At 40.7% G+C, this 22,215-nt stretch overlaps 1 protein-coding gene across 2 annotated transcripts; it reads right to left on the bottom strand.

Moving 5' to 3' along the window:
* Positions 1-3,986: 3,986 nt before the first annotated feature.
* On the bottom strand, positions 3,987-21,957 carry LOC144518912 (AN1-type zinc finger protein 3-like). 2 transcript variants are annotated; one of them, XM_078251803.1, is made up of 6 exons: positions 21,586-21,957; positions 15,116-15,156; positions 13,921-14,112; positions 12,276-12,338; positions 9,137-9,343; positions 3,987-6,085 (listed from the first exon to the last, which is right to left on the bottom strand). In XM_078251803.1, the coding sequence occupies exons 1-6, from the start codon at positions 21,666-21,668 to the stop codon at positions 5,931-5,933; spliced, it is 741 nt and encodes a 246-aa protein (XP_078107929.1). In that variant the 5' UTR covers positions 21,669-21,957; the 3' UTR covers positions 3,987-5,930. The 2 variants fall into 2 exon arrangements, with proteins under 2 accessions (XP_078107929.1, XP_078107921.1); XM_078251795.1 differs by having other exon boundaries at positions 12,276-12,341; positions 21,586-21,956.
* Positions 21,958-22,215: the final 258 nt, after the last annotated feature.

Below are 22,215 nucleotides of genomic sequence, written 5' to 3'. Positions count from 1 at the left end.
TGGGGGAGGAAGGGGGCATATCATAGTGGGGGGGCCTGGGTGTCCTCCCCCAGGAAAGTTTTAAGCATCAACGACTTCATTTCCTGCATTCCGATACACTTTAATGCACCAATTTACGGTATAAAAAAAAAAAAAACCTTTATTCAGCCTCTAGATGTTAAGAAAAAAGCACGGATGACAATTCAAAATGTATCAAAAATATAATGGAAAGTAGCCTGTGTTGTTACGTGTCATTGGGCATTTTTAAGTGGGTAGCCTATATAGAAATCCTGGAGCTTACTATCACGTAGACTACACCACTGGAAGTGATATTGATAGGATAAGCGTTGTGATTTACGTAAAACAGCGTCAGCTTTTTTGCCAGCTTTCCTTCCTGCATTTTGCCTGTAAAACGTGTTTGTGTTCTTCATATTTATGTAGAATTATAGTTAGCTCTTCTTGTTTAAAATATGCGGCTCTGGTAGGTGTTTGCGATTGGTCGTGGTGCGCAAACACGCCTCTTTTATGTGAACGCGCACGCTGCTGGATTGGGAAACCCTGGGTTGACTGAACTAGTTGTTAACCAGCGTAATGACACAGGTTATGCGGGACCGCGGTTGTTAGGGTTAGTGAAGCCGGATAACTGAAATAAATCCAGGAAATGTTGATCTTGATTCGTAGTACAGGCCTCTGGTCTGTCATTTATTTGCATAATAAATGTGGAAGGAACATCATCTGTCTTAAGTGGATGTAATGCATCCGATGTAATTACAGACATGCTTTCATACTGACAAGTGCTCAACAAATTGAATAAGACTAATAACTTGACTTTACCATTACACTGGGTTACACCAGCGCTGCCTGGAAAATAGACCATGACACATGAGATCGTGAAACTGAGCCTGTGATTACTTTGGACATTGTTTCCTTCCATTGTGTTTAGTGCCTATCTGAGATCATTCTTTCTCTAATGTAGGATTCAAAGTGATGCCTGTTTTTTGTTTTTTTAAGTAGGAACTAAAACATCACTGCTTCCCTCACTCTTGTACAGTACAAAATAATAGTTTCAACAATCGAAACATGAAGGCAAAATCCAATACAATGATGGTGTACTGTATATAACTGATGTTAGCCAATCAAGGCAGTAAGAATGGCAGGCTTCCTGAGCTGTAAGGAGATTACTTACCACTGGCCATGAGATCTTATTCCCCAAATCCCTCTCTAAAACTAGGCAGCTCCATCAAATACAGATCTCATGCTCCTTGTTGCCACCCAACCCTGGCACTGTGCTTCATCCTGTGTGTCAGGATATAATCAAGACAACATAAAAAGCAATAGAGTGCAGACACTGACAACTTAAACAATGAGAGGGCTCTAAAAAGCCAGAGGGGGACTTAAAAGATTAGAAGAAACCCAAATGTATTCCAGCCAAATTCAAAAGAATGAAAAACAGAAACATATGTACTCATTAGAAATAACAGAGTCAGTGTCGGAAAAAATATTTCAGCATTAAGAGTTATCATAAATTGTATTTCAACATATGACATGCTTTTGTACAAACAAAAGCATAGAGGGAGCCCTGAATGGATCATACAGAAATTGTATTTTTCCAAGTCTATTTGTTGATCAAAAAATGTCAAACAAATACCAGTTTATCAGCTTGGAGAACTCCTTTGATACTGTCTGCATGTCAAATGAACCAATGCGGGGTCCCACACCAAGGCTGAGAAACTCTGACGAAAAAAAAAATCAACAAAGGATGTAAAATGAGAATTACACAAGGACGTGCGGGCAGGTTTTAAGAGATCTAAATGATCAGTGAACCCAGCAGAGTTGTTCAAAGTTTCAACCACCTTGACAAAGGAGAAACTTATAATACTACTACTTCACATTTGGGTAACTAACTAAGCTAACTTCCTTAGTTTTGGCTCAGTTTGGGTGAGGAGGAGGGTGAGAGATTATGCTCAAGTTGGCGGCCGGCCAACTTCAACGTTTGAAGATGCTATTTGATCATGGCTACATAAGTTTTCTTTTTTCTTAAAATTAATTAGTGCAGTCAGCCCACAAGGCTCATCGCTGCCATTAGCGAGCACGTTTGCGCGCGCACACACACACACACACACACACATTTGTTAAGTAAATGAGAGTAGCTTTAAGGCAGCCCTCTGTGAGCAGTAAACAGATGTTTACAGCACTGTAAAAATTAGCAGCATGTCTGGACATGGCAGAGAGCCAGCATCATGGTGCAAGAAGGCTTGGACATGTACAGTGGTGTGAAAAAAGTGTTTGCCCCCTTCCTCATTTCCTGTTCCTTTGCATGTTTGTCACACTTAAGTGTTTGAACATCAAACCAATTTAAACAATAGTCAAGGACAACACAAGTAAACACAAAATGCAATTTGTAAATGAAGGTGTTAATTATTAAAGGTGAAAAAAAATCCAAACCATCATGGCCCTGTGTGAAAAAAGTGATTGCCCCCTAAACCTAATAACTGGTTGGGCCACCCTTAGCAGCAACAACTGCAACCAAGCGTTTGCGATAACGTGCAATGAGGCTTTTACAGCGTCCTGGAGGAATTTTGGCCCACTCATCTTTGCAGAATTGTCCTAATTCAGTTACATTAGAGGGTTTTCGAGCATGAGCGGCCTTTTTAAGGTCATACCACAACATCTCAATAGGATTCAGGTCAGGACTTTGGCTAGGCCACTCCAAAGTCTTCATTTAGTTTTTCTTCAGCCATTCGGTGGTGGACTTGCTGGTGTGTTTAGGATCATTGTCCTGCTGCAGAACCCAAGTTCGTTTCAGCTTGAGTACACGAACAGATGGTCGGACATTCTCCTTCAGGATCTCTTGGTAGACAGCAGAAGTCATAGTTCCTTTTATCACGGCAAGTCTTCCAGGTCCTGAAGCAGCAAAACAGCCCCAGACCATCACACTACCACCACCATATTTTACAGTTGGTATAATGTTCTTTTATGAAATGCAGTGTTCCTTCTACGCCAGATATACTTGGACACACACCTTCCAAAGAGTTCCACTTTTGTCTCATCGGTCCACAGAATGTTGTCCCAAAAGTCTTGGGGATCATCAAGATGTGTTCTGGAGAAATTGAGACAAGCTTTGATGTTCTTTTTGCTCAGCAGTGGTTTTCTCCTTGGAACTCTGCCATGCAGGCCATTTTTTGCCCAGTCTTTTTCCTGATGGTGGAGGCATGAGCGCTGACCTTAACTGAGGCAAGTGAGGCCTGCAGTTCTTTGGACGTTGTTGTGGGGGTCTTTTGTGACCTCTTGGATGAGTCGTCGCTGCGCTCTTGGGGGGTAATTTTGGGCGGCCGGCCACTCCTGGGAAGGTTCACCACTGTTCCATGTCTTCGCCATTTGTGGATAATGGCTCTCACTGTGGTTCGCTGGATTCCCAAAGCTTTGGAAATGGCTTTATAACCCTTTCCAGACTGATAGATCTCAATTACTTTCTTTCTCAATTGTTCCTGAATTTCTTTGGGTCTCGGCATGATGTGTAGCTTTTAAGGATCTTCTGGTGGACCTTACTGTGTCAAGCAGCTCCTATTTAAGTGATGCCTTGATTGTGAACAGGTGTGGCAATAATCAGGCCTGGGTGTGGCTAGAGAAATTGAACTCAGGTGTGGACAACCACAGTTATAGTATGTTTTAACAAGGGGGGCAATCACTTTTTCACACAGGGCCATGATGGTTTGGATTTTTTTTCTCCTTTAATAATAAACACCTTCATTTACAAATTGCATTTTGTGTTTACTTGTGTTGTCCTTGACTTTTGTTTAAATTGGTTTGATGTTCGAAACACTTAAGTGTGACAAACATGCAAAGGAACAGGAAATGAGGAAGGGGGCAAACACTTTTTCACACCACTGTATATAAGTTAATTCCACCCCTACATTTCCTCTTGCAGAGTGCAACTGCAAAATCAAACCAGAGTGGGTTCATCTTTTCATCCATCATGTCAATAAGCACACTAGAGATGTTCACACTTATTCTTATCCAGTTTATTCTTTCTCAGTAAAAGAAAACGTTGGAACGGGGAATCATAAAGTAAAACAATGGAAACAAAAATATAGAATTTTCCACGTTTATCTTCCCATTTTATAACCACATTACAACCAAAAAAAAAGCAGCTCTGAACTTAAGTGTAAGTGAGAAGCAAAAAGGGGTTAAATAAGGTTTTTTTTTTTAAGATACAGAATATTCATTCATTCATTATGCATTTTCTGTTCATTCCTTCTATAGTCCACCAGGAAAACGTTATACCAGGAAAGTTATTTGCTGATTTTAACTTTCAGCACTCTGCTCACCCCAGCCACCACCTCCCTCCTCTAAATCAAGAAAGAAGGGGGGGGGGCAGAGAGGTTGAAATAAGGAAAAATAGAGCAATCAATAAGGGGAAAGATGAGAAAAGGAAAATGAAAGGCAGGAGAATGGAAGGAGGAGAATGCATGTGAGCTCATCGTGCAAGCTGGAAATGAAAACATGGGGCATTAAAGGAAATAAGGACATTAAAGTACTGAAAACCAAAGAATAGTCTTTTATCAAGGTACCTTTAAGATGTGGAGATTTGAAATGAAGGTCTTAAACAGTATGAGAAACCTGAACTATAACAACCATCATTCATCTTAAGCAGGAACCTCTGAGTGACACTCTGCCGTCTCAGCTTTAGTCCAAACTCAAGTTGTACAGCAATGGTTGATCTTGCCTGCTTGTGCTCAAGGTGAACAGCTGAGCACATATAACAACATAAAAGGTGTGAGAGAGAGTATGTTCATTTGCATTGCCCACAAATCTCTAGACTTGTACAGACATTTCAGGTCCAGTCACAAATCATACACACACTTTGATGTACGTCATGCCCTGTAAATATCGTCTTCCTGAAGTTTGGAAGCATCCAGCACACATAAGCCACGTTGCTAAAAACAGATGTGTGGAGAGGGAATAAGGGGATGAAGAAAGGAAGACAGCGAAAATCTGTGACTAATTAAGTCTCGATCAATTACATCCCAAAGTTGAAGACAGATCTGTGCGAGATCCAGGGCCTATCCATGGACAACCGGCTCGCTCCCATCAGCATAATGTGTTCGAGTCCAGCTCACACTGCAAGTTCTGAATTTGGACTTACAGGATCACCCCAGTTTCATTGTCCACAATGGCCACCTCATTCTTAAAACAAACAAAAGAGTAAAAAGGGGTCCTGTACAGGGAAAAAGAAGGATGCAAGTTGGTGAGGGGAGGGGTGAAGATTGTATTTTGATATCCTGATAACCTGAGGTGGATGATTAACAGGTGTTTCTAAAGGATTAGGGGTAGTGGACGGCCAGGGGGGTTAGAGACACTGACTTAAACTGAGGCTGGCTTGCTCGTTTTGCTTCACAAAATCCATGCTTGGCGCAGTGTACAAAGGAGCTCTGTCTGATTTTGAGGTAAAGAGCACAGTCTATAAACAGCGTGTACACAAAGGATAAGCATCCTTTTCTCCTCCTCGTCTTTCTTTTTTGAGGTAAAGAGTATAGTCTTAGACTGGCTTCCGGGATAAACATTTGTATAAAGCATTGTATTTCTTCTCGCCATCCTTTTATTCGTTCTTACTCTGCTCACACTTGTGTAGTCAGGAGCTTGCAAAAAAAGTGAAGAAATTGTATATTTCCTTTGTTCTTTATTGTTCTGTCATTTCTGGGTGTGGATTTTCCAAAAGGCATCTTAGCAGCAGGGATATGATCAAGCCAACAGAAGCTGAAAACAACCAGGATATGGGTAACAGTGGGATTTAAAAGAGCGAGCATAATTTAAAAGAAAAAGGATGGAGGTTTGTATCCAAAAAAACCTGCAAAAAATCTTGAAAAAAGAAAACAAAATAAAAAAAATCGGATCCCTGTTGGTGCTAAGACACCGTCTGAAAGCCGAGATTCTTCGGAGGGAACGGCCGCTCAGGAGCACTCTTCTCCGATGCGCTGGCATGAGCGGCCCACCTTGCGGTCGAGCTTGACCATCTTTAGGACAGCCTCCTGGCGACCACGGCCCAGGTGGTCAAACAGACACTCATGTTGCTCTGGGAGCCGATGGAGCATGCAGAAGACATAACCTGGAGAGTGGGTGAGGGGTATGGGTGCACGAGAGGGAGAGTGGTTAATTTGCCAAGATCAGCAAATGTACAAATATCACTGGGACTGTTGAAACTTATAACAACCTGAATAAAAACACAGGACACAGAATGCAAAAGAACGTAGTAAAATAGATGCACAGTAGACTAATCATCTCTAGAGGCCGATTACTTGAAAATCTTTGAACACTATAGAAGCCAATACAGGTGGATAAAGATTTCTTTAAATATACAAGTCTTTTTAAATGGCCAAGAGCAGATAATATTTAATGCTTTGCAACCATGCCTTTGTAAAAGGTCTTGTTACCAGAGAAGACATTCTAGTCAATAGCTTCCTCCTTTGACTCCATTCAACAAAGGCAGACAACCCTCATCTCTCTCATTGACTCTCTGTCTCTACTGTAGCGCTCTCAACAAAAGGCCCTGCCACTGTAGGAGGCTCGTTAAGCTCAGAGAAGCTCGTTAGCTCTCATCGTCTTAAATTCATTCATTAATACACATAATAACACTGCTGGCATTCAATGAGCGCTGATTAAAAGCCCAGTTTGACAGCTGGTTGCTACGCAATTAAAACCTCTGTGATTACAGCACACACAAATGGAGTGGAACGGAGAAAGTGGTGTAATATGTGTAGGCTTTTAAAATGGATGGACCGCTAGTCACTGCCCAAAAGAGGGGGGGGGGAAGGAACCCCATATCAAAATGTTTCCACGTAGTTGACTTGTTTTTGTAACTGAACTGTGAATCGAGCTGAGTGTTCAAACATCAATGAGCTGGGAGGAAAAAAATGTATTCTACCCAAGGTAAAATTGAAAAAAAAAAAAGAAGCAATTTTATGAGTAGCTTAAAAAGGCAGACACACACACACACACCAGATATCCTTTAAACATAACCAGTTGTTGTAGTAAAGACGTTAATTAACAGGCTAATTATGTTAATAATGTTAGAGTGCTTTTTACTATCCCTGCTGCTGCACAACGTGCACACAACAGCATGCTGGCAAGGCCAAATAGATTGCAGCCATTGTGTGATTATAATGTACCGTATGACTGAATGGTTACTTACTCAACCTATGGTAGCTTCCTGGATCAGCAAAAAAGGTTTCTGGTACTGGAAAAGGTATTGTAGTGTTTCTCTAATATTAGGACCATTGCTTGCAGAGTGAAAGACAGGGGAACGTGCCAGGCAGGAATAAGGTTGTGGCACAACAGAGGAGAACCTGTATGATCTAATTAGCTTTTTAAAGTTCCTGTGCCTTCACTTCGTGTCATACTAACACCTAGTCAGATGAATATTATATATTATTAACTTCTACTGTGTAACAGCAGAAGTCTACAGAGTCAGTGCATTTACATGCACAGCAGTAAACCAGGGTATAACCCAGTTAGTGAATAACCTGGTTATGCCAGTTCTCCCCGTATACATGAGCGGGGAGGAATGGGGAGAATGACAGGAGTAACTCTACCTCCAGTACCGTAGGTGACGCTCTGCCAACACACAACTGGCTTTTTATTCCAGTTGACCTATGTCAACATTACACGTATTGGCCTTTCAATAAGTACAATTTAACACCTTAATGTTTCATTTACACATTCTTGTCACAGCGTAGGAACGCATAGTGTTCACGCCAGACGACTGACAACTTGTTCGGCTGATTATAACGTTATCTGTAACCAGTGTCGGGTGGAATGCTAGCTAACTAACATTAACGTTGGCCAGCAGCCGCTGCTCGGGTTGCTCGGCCCCTCCACTTTTTTGCCGAGACACAGCGTTGACAGCCCCATACAATCCGGCAATCGGTTTAGCCATCTACCGGACTTCACTGCTGCCTCGGCGGGCATCGGCATCTTTCTGCCGATTTCTGTTTTGTTGTATGGTGTCATAGCAACGACAGCTACTCGCAGCGGTGACTGATTATTTCCGGTTCAAAAACCACTCAAGCGGAATGGGGAGAGGCAGTAAAACAGGTCATAGCCCAGTTAAGGTGTATGCATGCAGGGATACTCCGGTTACTCTCTACTTACCTCTGTTAACCGGGTTATGAGAACTACGATTTTAACCGGGGTAAGGTGTTTACATGGCGTTTGAGAACTCAGGGTATTGCCTTAACCCGAATATAATCGTTTTTTTTAAACTGCATGTAAACGCACTGAGTGTGACGACAATGGATCAGATCATCCACCGGAACTCTATTTTCTCCCCCATTTACTATCTGAAAAGCATTTATGCTTTCAGCTAATTATCAGACCTTCTTGGCTTACACTGTAAAACATTCTGCAGAACCATTAGTAAAGTAATCTGCAATTACAGCAGTAGTCAGAAATCACTGTAATTGCCACCATTTCCCCTTCAGTCTGTGTAAAGCTTGTTTTCATTGTAAACATTGGACTATTAAGGATGGATGGCCCATGCATTAAGCAGCGCCTGGTGGAAAAAAAAAGGCAAGTCAATTTCCAATTTAGAAATTATTGTGTGGGTTTAAGCAGATGGTCTTTAAGCAGCGAAGAGCTGTGACTTTTTAAGTTCTTTAATTTGTATGCAAACAAGTTAATTAGCAAGCCAAGTATTGCTTTAAACTGCATTAGTGTTTGTGGTAATTGGCTTATGTTTTATGTGCAATGTGAAACATTCAGGCTTTCTGTAATGGTCCCCAAAGGCTAGCAAAGGCACTCTGGTCATCGCCATTTCCGAACACATGCTCAGGTAGTAAATGCATGCTCAGGTAGTAAATGCATTTCACTGCACTGGATGTAAAATTAAGATAACCAACATGCTTTTATGTATTTAGGAGGCCATTAAAAACTTGTTAAACAACACAAAAAAACATGTATTGTATTAAACAATGACAAAGTCATTTATTTCCTCATGCACATGCAGGACAAAGGTCTTAAATAATAGCTACCACTACTTAATGCGTATGGCCTTGTGTATGTGAGTGGGCCTTTGCGTGTATAGTTATTGGCATATATCTGGTTGTGGGTTAAATTATATGTTCTTGTGTACGTTTATGTGTGTAGAGTTGTATCATCGTACCACAGCGACAGGAACCAAGCTCTTGCTGAACCAGCTCCAGTTTGGTTTGGCAGCGATGGCAACGTTTGCGGCTCCGCTGTTTAGAGCCGCTGCGAGACGAGGATGATGGTGATGCAGACAAAGACGACGATGAAGACTCCTCACCCTCTGGCATATCACCCACTCTTGCTCGCTTCTCGGGTGAAACATCGCTTTCTGACTCTGAGGCTGGAGACACGTATAAGCAACAATAAAGAGAAAAAAAGAGGCTGTGAGTTGCAGTCGCTGTGCTCCATAACTCCAACTCCATAAATTATTTTTCATATTTAACATTTTTCACAAAATTGAGAAAACGCACAGCAGGAGTTCCTGGATGTACTGTTAATGCGGTAAACAACTGTAAGTCTGGAGCCAAAAATGTAAAAATAAAACCTTGATAGCTCAACAGACATTTATTCTATTTCTATTAGGCAAATAGATAACTATGAAGAAATCTGTTGTGGACAGACACAAAAGCATGTGAAGGTTAATAGACTTGCAAGAAATGGTTTTAAAATAATAAATCTACCAATATACTTACAGCCAAACCTTCTCTACCTTTTATTAGTCCCCCCCGCCCACAGATTAATCCAAAAAGCATTCATCTCCTGTGAGTCAAGGACAGCAGCGTTGACTAGAATTTCAAGAGAAAACATAAGACCTCCAATAATAAGCTCCATAACAACTTTGATTTAAATTGGGAGAGAACAGATGATGGCCCGCTGAAACAAAAAAAAAAACTCTTTGTGTTAAATAGAAAGGTGCTCTGGAGATTAACGATTCTCCTGCATTAGATTACATTCAGTCCAGCACCTGAGACAGGGAGAGCATGTAGCGAGTTCCACTGGTCGGCTAGAATTTCAACTCAGCTTTTCTCATCAATCCTGCAGACTTCTTCCCTGGCCCGGCCGAATGCTGATCAGTGCTCAATAAATCTCTGAGAACTAGGCCAAGCTGAGCAGCCAGATCCCCCTAACCTGCCCCATCGATCCCTATATGTGCGAGAGCATGTGTGTCTGTACATGTGCAAGTGCATGTTGTGCCAGCCTTTTGTTATCCTGATAAATCTCTGTGGCCAATTTACTCCGGCTGAACCGTTAACAACTTGCAATGTTTTATTTATTTTTCATTAAATAAAAAATGTGAACAATGAACTGATTTAAGAGTGTAATTAGTTGCACAAAAGTGTATCCAGGCTTTATACTTAAATAAATACATTTAGAGAGACTAAAAAGTGAAATGTCAACTTAGCCATAGCACAAGGTTTAAAGGTTTAAATGATGCTGTCCGTGCTCACATGAGCATTAGGGAAGGAATCAACATGTTCACATACCATCGCTGAGCTTTGCCTACTCTGCAATTGTCATGTGCTAGTTTTCACCTGTGTGAGTGCAGCATGTTGTGTCACCTAAGGGCGAAAGCACAATAAAAGGAGAGTGTGCAGTGTTTTAGACAATCGTTCAGATTAAATTAATCAGTGCTGCTTATAATGTAAGCCCATAGGGTCTACACCAGCTCCACGCATGCTCCATGTTTCATCTCTGTCAGAAGGGCGTCATTGTGACCCATGCATGCATGTCTATTTCTTAAATTTGTAGAGTCAAACACTGGCCCTTCTTGTTGTGATGTGACTAGGGTTGGGTACCGTTCACATTTTTATCGGTACCGGTACCGATACTGGTACCTGAAATTCGATTATGGTAACCAACAGTACCTTTTTCGGTACTTTCGCCCTGATAAGAAAAAAATGATTTCAGTTTTAAAAATAATTCCAAACCTATTTATCCCATTTACTTTTTATTTAGAACATTTTACACTCAAAACAAGATAAACAAAACTAGATAAAAATAAAACCCCTCCCTCTCCCTTCCCAAACCCGTCTATATTGAATCAAATAATTATTCTTTTCTTACACTGCACTGTAACTTTTATTCTTGCATTTGTATATTGTTCTATTCTAGCCTGTTTTATTGTCATGACCGTTTTTAATTGCTCTTGTGTTAGTGGTATTTTTCAACAGATAACGGACATATTTCTGAGAATTTCTCCAACGTGGGTGTGACATAGATTTTATGATAAATTCTAAAGGAAAACAGTTGAAACTGTTTAGGATTTTGCAAAGTTTGCCTGATTAAACTAAGCCTTATAGCGATGGCTATATTGTAGGTAAAGAGAAGTACTTCCACTCTTGTTATGGGTAACAAGAGTACAAAGTCATAGTACAATGTCCCTGCGGGGCCCGTGGTGGATGAGATGGTAAAGAAATATGGTCCTGCCTGTTTTTTTTATTTATTTATTTTTTTCATCATTTTTAACTGCTCTTAATGTTTTATGTAAAGCATTTTGAATTGCCCTATTGCTGAAATGTGCTATACAAATAAAGCTGCCTTGCCTTTTATGTAAATCACTTTGAACTACCTTGTTGCTGAAATGTGCTGTAGAAATAAAAGTTGCCTTGCCTTACAACCTCAGCCTGTCAGTCAGTCACCAGGGCATACAAACCACTGTTGTGCCTGCTTGTCTCAGAGGAAGTGTAATGTCAACAGCACCGCGACCGCTTTTGGCTCGCCATAAATGTCATATTGCAGCGAACGCTGTCTGCTGGAAATTTGAAAAGTGTAACCACACTTGCAACCGCTTTACGGGCATTGCTGTGACTCACTGTGACTTAAACAAAACTGCAAAAAACAACGTAGTTTGCTCTGTCCGCACCTCTGCGTGTGTAGGACCCCGCTCTCTATCAACATGCAGAGAGGACAGATAAACTTGCGCTTACTCGCTCTCAGGTACCGAAATTTGGCACTGTCTGAGTTAGCGTGAATCGGTCCACGGTAGCACCAACGTAATTCGGTCGGTACCCAAAAAAGTACAGAGTTCGGTACCCAACCCTAGATGTGACAGTGGTAATTACTGAGCTACACTGCTCCTTTCTGTGTGACATTTACCATTTTGATCCTTCCCTCTGCCGTTTCCACTGGAAGTAAAATTAACCTGGCTATTTTGGATCAATCCAATGGTGTTGATGCTAATGGTTCCCACTCTCCAAGTCCTTAGGTGGACATGACAAGCACGCAGTGCAAAACACAATTATGGACATTGCAATGGTAGAGCTGAGGCATACCTGACTCAAAGGAGCGTTTTGTGGGAGTGGAGAGTGAACTGAAGGCCGTGTCTGTGCTGGATACTTCTGAAAAGAGATACAGTGATAAAATCAAACTAAATACGGAAGCCAAACAACTGTATAAAAAACTGGTAAACTGCAACTGATTGACAGATTAGGTCATGTGTTAGGTTGGCCTAAATCATAACCGCCTGAGGACAGAAGCTGTTGAAGAGTGTTCTGGTGGTTGCCCGGTTACTGTGGTACCACATGGTAGCAAGATAAAGATCGTGACTGGGGTGTGTGGTATCCTTTATTATGCTGTGAGCTTTTTTTTTTTTTTTTTTTTTTTACAGAAACTGTGATAGATATTTGTGAAGGAGAGACTGCAGTGAGCATGTGTGCAGACTGAAACCAGCCAAGACACGGCTAACTGAAGATACCATCTACCAAAACAAAAAACATAAAATGTAGAGCTACAACAAAAAAAAAAAATTACTTTCATTATCAATTAATCTACTAACTGTGTTCTTGATTAATTGATTAATCCATTGGTCTATAAAATGTCAATATCAATGTAACAATGTTCTAAACTCCAGTGGTGAGGTCTTGAGATTTCTTGTTTGGTCCATCCAACAGAAGATTTTCAGTTTTCAATGTTACAAAAACAGAGAAAAGAGAAAAACCATAACAATTAAAAATAGCTGTTGCCATTTTTGCTAGCAAAAAATCTGTTCATCAATTTCAAAATAGTTGCAGATTAATTTTCAATTAAAAATGTCATTGTTTCAGTGCTAGTAACGTGAAATGTATTAGCATCAGTCTAACAGTCAACTGAGGGAGATGGGTATTCAGTCATTAATTTTATAGGATTCTTTACTAAACTTAATTGTTGGATTTAAGATTAAGTTTTAACTAGGTTGATGGTGCGTGAATGAATAAATATGAACGAATGAGTTTGTCAGTTTGTGGGTGAATTAAGAGCCAGTTCCATGAGGGGCTTCTTTTTTTAAATCTAAAAAAATCAGCAATAATCAGGTACTTGTGTATTGTACTAAAAAGCTCCTGGCTGCTGTAACAGAGGACCAGGATAGTTCCACACATCTATTTGATAGCACCTTTTTTTGTCCTGTCCTGGATCGGCCTCCACAAATAACCTTGTCACTGTATAGCAATGACCGATGAACTGGCAATTGTAGGTGTCCTCTTAAAACCTTCACTTCTGAATGGATACCCTTTTCTATCATACTCTCTATCTGTGCCATGGGGACAAATATAGCCAGGGAAGGGGCACCGCAGCTGCTGCTGGTAGAAGCTAGTAGCAGTCTTCTGCAGAAAGGTGCTCTGGACGAGAAGCTATAATACTCTTGTTTTAACTACTCAATTTAGAGATTGTACATTCAAACACACGTCTTAATTTGCAGAACATTATGCATAAATTACTTCAACGTGTAGGGCAAGCATTACAAACCAAACACGACCACATTACGTAGACTTTAAGTTCTACACTTTCGAGTGGGAGAGCTCCACTAGGTTATAATAGGTTCAAAGAAAAAACGAGATAGATATAGAGATATACTCATCTGAAATAATAGAGACCCTGGCCCTAAATCATATGATCTGAAAAGAAAACATTTCATTTCTTACTGGTTAACTGCTGTCTTACCGTCCTGAGCAGAGAGGGATGGCACTCCCGTCTCTCCTGGTGAAGGGTCTTCTGATGTGTTAGGCATCGACATCAGTGAGTGACTAATGCTGCCGTTTGTTTCATTACAGAAGATGTCTGCTTGGCTGCTGCTGCTGGAGCTTGAGGAGGCCTTTGGGGCACAATCATTGTCTGTCTGTTTCTTCTGAATGTCTATGGAAAAACAAAGTCAAATGGTTTGACATGTGTGTACATCCATCAGGTACATTATTGTATGATGCACAATTTCATTTAGAAACGGTGGTACACTAACATTTGGTCTGAATCTTTTTTTTAAATGGACATAGTTTTCTACTCCTATCTCTGGCACTGATTTTGACAGATGATGAACTAGAGTGAACTGAGTGAGAGGGGACAAAATATGATGATGAGACTTGAGCTAAGCTCCCACAAGGTTTCTAAAAAGTAGAGTATTAGGAAGTTAGGGGTGAACATAACACTGCACTTTCTTTCTCAGACTTTCTCCACTTTTTGTCACTTCCAAGGCCTTTCCAGCTACACAGCTACAGGAGTGGAGACATTTTTTAACCCCCCCGACACAAATGGGGTATGTTAAGGTCATTTCAGGCGAGTAAACGCCAGGCGAATAATACGTGGTAACCACGGGGATTATGTGCACTACTGTATCAACTGAGTGACATTAGTTGACTGTGGTATGATATATCCCTAATCACAGGTCTATTTATAGCAAAGAATGGCAATCCTAGTCTTTATTAACCACAGACTGTTATTATTGATAGCTAAAGTTAGCTAAATTAGCATAGTCGTAATTCTATAGCCTCATTTAAGTTCAAACGTGACGTTACCCGATAAATCCAGTCTTGTGCCGTCTGACAAGCAAAAGCCCCACTGTCTATGTCCTGTTTAGAAAACATTTTAGGGAAATCACAAACCGCAAGAATCAGTCTCTTGTTGACGTGCACTGCGCGTCGCTCGCGTAGGGAAACGTTCAAGACAATTCAACTGTTGCAGTGGGGGGGCGTGTGCGTGTGACGAGCATGAACGCAACAGTTTCACGGGTCAGATTTCTACCAGCCCGCTCGCCTCTCATTGAAAATGAATACCGAGGCCGGTGCGACAATCACTCCCCCTCTGAAAAGACCTTTAGACACAAGATAAGTCGAATAAACAAGCACACAGAAGAACAACCACCTACCTGCAAAACATTTTGAGCAGAGATTCATAGTTTTGCTAGACCTGAGGAAAAGAACACAGAGAAAGCAAATGTGTTAATCAAAAGGTTTGTATAAGAGTTTCAAAAAAAAACATTGAGTGGGATGCAACAACAAAGCCTTTTGCTGGTGGGTATCCACGCAGCAAGAGTAGCAACATGTTTCCATGAACCCAAGTCCCATGCTGAGACTTTATTTCTCATTTGGGATGCTGGTGAGGAAACAATTCAAGATAAAGAGTGTGACAGGCTACAGTATTAAATTACTCACCCAAAGCTGCCATGCTATGTACGGTCAAGGTCTAAATAGCAGACTAGCTAGGAGCCATTTTTTCAATATTACCATTCAATCAGATGAGTCTTATTGTTACCGGTAACTAACTGTAGAGCAACATGGTAACCATGGACACTTGATAAACTAATGTTGTGTCGGAGCTGTGTTTCTGTGTCTTTGAACTTTTCGAAACACAGAGAATCTTTGGAGACTGCGTTTTGGATTCTTTGTGCCACTCTGCTTATATGAGCTGAATGAAAGTCACCTGTTGGTGCCTGTCTGTTAAATATAATTACAACCATTCTATTGATTTAAAGTTAGCTTTTCATTTATTCTTTTTGTGACTTTTTTTAGGGTTGGGTATCGTTTGGATTTTTACAATTCCGATGCCGAAACGGTACTTTTAAAACAATTCTGATTCCTAAACCGATTCTTCAAAAACTGAAAAATGACATCAAAGAAAAGCTCTTTTATAGAAATTTTTTTTTAATTGAAAATGATTTAAATTTAAGAATATATAAACATTTACGGTAGCTAGCTAACGGTAGACTACAGAGAAAGTGTGATATTTTTACATCCGTTTCGGCGCGACAGAGGGAAAATATTTATATACAAACACATTAAGTGGAACAAAAATGAGGAATCGAAATTTGCGTTCTAATCCGGTCCAATTCCTACCAGTTGCGTAGGAACCGGTTCCATAGTGGAACCGGGTTTCGGTACCCAACCCTAGACTTTTTACATAGAAAAGTCAGGAATTTAATTAGACCTATAGTTTAGTTATCGGTAGAAGTAACGTAATTAAATAGTTATAGGTTATGGTTGTTTTTGACCAACAAACATTGATTCTGTACAATGTAGTAGCAGTGGGGTTGAAAATGTCAGTATGGTGGAACAAGTTGGCTCAGTTTTGCAAACAAACTGTTGATTTCCAAAAAAGAAATGCGTGGCCTCTCGCCGGTGTATGTACATGTATGTAACGTACACACAGCTAACATGACAACCACTCAGCTGGACTGATGAAGTTGAGCAAGAGGCACAACTGGAGACAAATTTAAAACCGCATTAACTTGCCCTTTTTACCAGCTACAAAAGCTTCTAAACATACTTTATCTTAACATGGATTAAGATCTTTGATATAGCTGTTGTTATGGAACTGATCACCGAAGCCTTGCCGATTTCAGTGGCACAACTCTATCACAACAGATGGCTCTAGCAGTCCTGTGACAGGGCTACTCTCATTTCCTCTCCAGTCCTCGTCCTTACTGTCTGTGCATCGAGCGTGACGGTCGCTGCTATCAGTCACATTCTATTTATTTTGGGTACTTCGTTGCACACCGTTGTCCTCATTTCTAAATGTAGGGTCAGCTACAGTCAACCTGAGAATTGTCTGTCAGTATTCTGGTGTGTGGTCTTGGGTATAAAAGAGAAAGGAGGAAGCAAGAAGCAAGGATAGAGAAGAAACCTCATCATGAGACACAGCCAGGGGAGGAAGCCAATACTAGGTAAACAAGTCATATCCTGTTGTCAACCTTATTAATCAGAAGGTAGGCCTAATCAAATCACAGATTAATTAGGAACTAAAAGAGGTGAGAAAGGATGAGAAAAGCACATACAGAAAATAAACTGCTGCATGCTTGTTAGGCTAGAGGGAATTTTGAACAGAGTGCACACAATCAGTGTATCTCATAGTTGGCCCACTGCTGTTACTAATGAGAATATCTGATTGGAACAGACAGACAGATGGGCTCCGTCGCCTTGGTAATGCAAATTGAGAGACACAAAAGAGCAAAAGTATGGATGGGTGATAAATGTTTTAAGGGAATTGAGTTCAACTAAATACTACTGACATGAGCTGTAAAGTGCAAAATAACTTCACAATTAGAGATAGAAGTCTGTTCATAGAGAGCATTCACAAGCATTTAGTTGCAAGTATCTATGTGGAACAAAACAAACAGAAGGGCTCAGCTGTGCTCTATGTAACAAGGGAAAGATTGTACATTACAGTTCTACATTTGCACCTGGAACATGTAGTTTTGCTTTGCTTATGGGCCCTTTAATAGAAACTGTAAGGGCAGCACAAGCTCATTCCATCCATCAAGGATTCAAAATGGCAACTTCCATGTTCAAATCCATGCATTCAATACTTTTGTTAATCTAAAACAGTTTTGTTATGAATAGCAATATAGGGCTGATTAATAAACTAATAACGCAATTGCTTGACTAATCCTGAAATTCTCTATAGCCTTGGCAACAGCAATCGTCATTACTTTTCAGCGGTATACATCTTTTGTGCTAATATTAAATCATTACAATAGTTTGGTAATGTAGTAGTATGGATTTAAGAAATCAATTTCTTTCTCATGTATCCCACACAGTGTACTTCAGACAGAAAACACAGCACATGATGCACAGCATGTTTGGGCAATATAACGCATATATATCATGAGGGGAGCCACGGTCAGTACAACTCTCCTAAATTACTTTCTAAATTTCGATTTGACTAAAGCACACAAGATAATTGATCATCAATCCATGACATGATCATCATTAAGAGATGCAGAGAACCTCTCTGATACTAGAAAAAGTGATCAAAAGGAGGTGAATAAACCGTTGCTTTCCCCTTCTTTCTTTGCCTCCTCTGTCAGCCTTCATCTCTCAGGGACAAATAACAAAAGGAAGAACAAGCATTAATCGCTTGCTAAATGTCAGATGCAATTATGGCTTATGAGCCACAGAGCACCAATCACAACCATACACGGCAGGACGGTGGACCAGTGGATAGCACTTCACCCTCACTGCAGGGCCTTTCTGTGTGGAGTTTGCAGGTTCTCCCCGTGTTTGCGTAACTAGGACTACAGTTGGAAATTAGCCGTCTGGCTAACACTGGCGCATTTACAGAAATGTTGATTAATGTGCATTGTCCTAATCAAATAAATAAACATAGTGCACCTCAATGTGCCCCTTCAAAGATTGAGGTAGTGCTGGGCGATATGGAGAAAATCAAATATCACGATATTTTTGACCAAATACCTCGATATCGATAACGCAACGATATTGTAGTGTTGACTATTGGTGCTTCCACAAAATATTTACACAATGACATTTTTGATAAATAATCATCAGTAATGTGGATATAATGACTAAGTGGGTAAAGGCAAATAATAGAACAGTTACAACAGTCTGGTAAGTTCAGAAAATGACAAAACTTTACTGTAATGCAGCCTTTAAAACCAGGAAAAGACAACACTTATGTCATATTACGATATTACGATATCCAAAATCTAAGACGATATCTAGTCTCATATCATGATATTGATATACAGCTGAAGTTATCTTTATTATGATAGATGCAACGAAACTGCAAAGAGGATTCTAAATGAGCCGTGTTTGTCATGATCCATCACAGTGACGGCAAGTGGACTTTTAAGCGGAAATAACGAGTGGATTAACCATGCTGTTTCAATCAGCAAGAGAGGAATAACCTGGATGTATTTTACCAGCCTTCTTGGCAAGGAGGTTGGATTATATCATCATGGCCAGGCACAGGGGAGAAGGCTACTAACGTTACATTAGGTAAGACTCAAAGTTTTGTTTTGACAACATTTAAATTAACATTAACTTGTTAATAGCAATCAGCTGTCAAATCCGTGCCGATCTGGTCCGACATTTCTCGGTTCTCGGTTCTGTGTCCAGGTCCCAGCTTTCAAATAATAGATGGGACCAGTTCCATTCGGGGTTGTATATTTCTGGGTCTTTTTGGGTTTGGGCACAAATGGTTGGACCTGTTAAGACCTCTAATGTGAAAGTCAAAAAGAGCCACACGAGAAGTGAGTGCAATGATGCTATAACACAACCTAAAGGAACTTTCAAATGTTATCATCATGCCTGCTGACAAGTCTGAAGCATACAAAACAACTCAAAGGTGATTCCAACCAAAGCCTACTTTTTCCATCCCAAACACAGTGACATAATGTAATAGTCCTCCTGCCCTATCAGTGATCCAAGGACTCACAAACTGTTCACAACAAAGCCTATAAGCAGGATAATCTAATTCAGGGGCTGGATTTCTATATGAAATCCATCATAACCAGGCAACATGGCCTGCCCCATTTCAAAGATCCCTCCTAATACCGCTGAGAAATTCAGCTTTCTTTTGCCAAAATCTGAGGGCACCGTCAGTGCCCATGGGCGTGCTGGTCTTACAGGGAGGTGTGTTCAGGTGAATTCTTGGCATATTGCTATCTTGAGGCAGAGGGAAGTGATCGCGCCATTGACCAACAAAAACCTGGTCTAAAGTCAATAGCGCAGCATTTCATTGTTATTTTAACAGCGAATTAGTAAAATGGGTCTAGGCTCGTGCACAGCGTGCGCACACTATGCTTGTTACACACACACACACACACACACACACACACACACACACACACACACACACAAGCGCAGCAGTACACAAACATGCAAAAGATTACAAATAAAAATATTACGGTGCAAATCCACCATCATAATAGCAATGTGCCATGGTACAAACGCGCCTGGCTTTTAAAGGAAATGGGAGATGACACTCTGATTGGTTTATTGCATGTTATGCCCAAAACACACCTATGAATTAATGAAGACACTAAGTACAACCCTTTTGAACCATGCACCCGGAGCACGGACCCTTTTTTCCGCCGTCAAACTAGCAAAAGTGGTTTGGACACGCCCTAAACGCACCTGCGCCAGGCGCTTCACGCCGTGCTCTTAGATCGTTAAAATAGGGCCCTCTGTGTCCTTTAATTTCCGTCAGTGCTGGCCCTAAACTTTGAAATATTTGACTTCATGTGTTGACAGGGGCTGCAGGACTGCATCATTAGTGTTAAAAGATCTAAAACACAAAAAAAATGTTGACGATTCATTTTCTGGTGATCACAATAATATAATATTTTGTAAGCAAATGTGGAACTTTTAGTGCTTAGTTTTGATACTGTAACAAGACGCAGAGATGCCATGATTTTGGTGCAGACACAAATATTTGGAACCCCGGTGAACTCTGATCAAGTGGGTCATTATCACAAATACTGTCTCTGGTGATTGACATTGCAGTCAGTGGGTGAGCTGTCAACTCCAAGCAGATCACTTCTTAAATAATGCAAATAGTTAAATAGGTACTTTAGTGCACTAGGACAGCTCCTGTAACTAATATAAATAATTATGGGGAAAGAAAACAAACAATTCTATTCCTATACTAGACCAAAAAAAGAAGTCTTCAATGGCCTGGTTGCTTCTACTCCTTTACAACTCAGCTGAAAATTGAAGACCCAATGTGTACTTGTAAACATACTAGAACAGCAAACCCTATCTAGAGTGGGATATTTGTACCAAACATTGTAAACAAAATGTAAATGAATCTCAATTAATGCACCATTATGTATTAATAACTGTATATTTCTGATATGTATATGTTATACTTTTTAAGTGCCATATTAAATCAGGTTTACCACTGCAAATGTGCCCTATGGGCCTGTGTTAATTAACCTCACATTTATTTCGGCAGACTAAAATGATATTGATTGGTAACAGAAACACCTGTCTTTGAAGTGCATGTCATGTCACGTCACTAAACCTTACGAGCTTGGGTTCATATGACTTTGTTGAGCGGAGCAAAGTTAACATGTGTCCCCCAATACACTTGACAAAATCAAATGTTCTCATGATGATTGATGTGCTTAAGAAAATTAACATACCGTGTCAATGTGTGCAACTATTTGTCAGTATATAAGCACATATCCTGCTTTACAGCTAATTTGAACGGATGACACCATCGGTGCCTAGTTTACACCCAGGTTCAGATGGTTTAACAACTGTCATGTGTGGTATCTCTAGCCAACTGCTTTATTTCATTACTAAGTACTTTATATCTAGCCCGTTTATTAGCGCTGTAGCAGCTGTTACGTTACCTGGAGGGCTTATCCTACACTCCTACGCTGCTCTCTAACTCTACCAGAGAAGGTTACCTAGGCCAGCTGGTGTTAGCTAGCAGCTAATGCTACAAAACAATGGGGAGGGGGTAATAACAAGAAAAGCAGCTCATCCCTGTTTGAGCTGCTAACGCTAACGTTAGTGGCTAGCGACTCTGCTAGCTGTTGGCAGAGAAAGAAAGCATCTGCAAGGAAGACATTTGAGAGGTTTTTCGCCTTACCCCCAGAAACCACATGGGCAGCGCGGGGGCACAACGTTAACGTTACTCGGAGGCTTGCTGCCCTCGCTGCCCGTGTCCCCCATGTCGGTCTTCCGCGTGAGGCTCTTCACGTAGCAGGTGAATCCGGGGATGGAGTGAGGGCCTGGTATTTGCGTTCAGATCCCCTGTCTTTGACAAGTACAGAGTCAATAACCCGTCCAGATTATCCCTCAGGGTTTCACTGGACGAGGAACGATTTGCCGACACGAGCGGCCACTGACTCCTTAAAATTAAAGCAGTTTAAATCGACGTTGAAACATTGGAGCCGTCAAAGCTAACGACGGGCAGAGTCACCGGGGAATCCTGGGCCGATCAGCTGGAGTGAGGAGCAAACCACTGCCAGAGAGGGGAGGTGTGTCAATAACTGGACAGCAAAAAGTTAAACTGATGACAGAAAGTGACAAAAAAATACAATTGTATAAATTATTAATTGCTAAAATGCCATTTGAACTCAGCAAATAGTTAATTTTAAAGGGTTGATTTTGAGAAGTTCTTGAGTTAACATGGTATGATCCATACAAACTATCTTCCTACAGCTAAGCCCTCAACACCGTGATGCAGTATTCAGTGCTGTTACCAGGTATGTTTTAG

Source organism: Sander vitreus, chromosome 1 (assembly GCF_031162955.1).
Source record: "Sander vitreus isolate 19-12246 chromosome 1, sanVit1, whole genome shotgun sequence".
Lineage (NCBI taxonomy): Eukaryota > Metazoa > Chordata > Actinopteri > Perciformes > Percidae > Sander > Sander vitreus.
The sequence above is the reverse complement of the archived record's forward strand: the minus strand, read 5'-3'. Positions and strand labels throughout refer to the sequence as shown.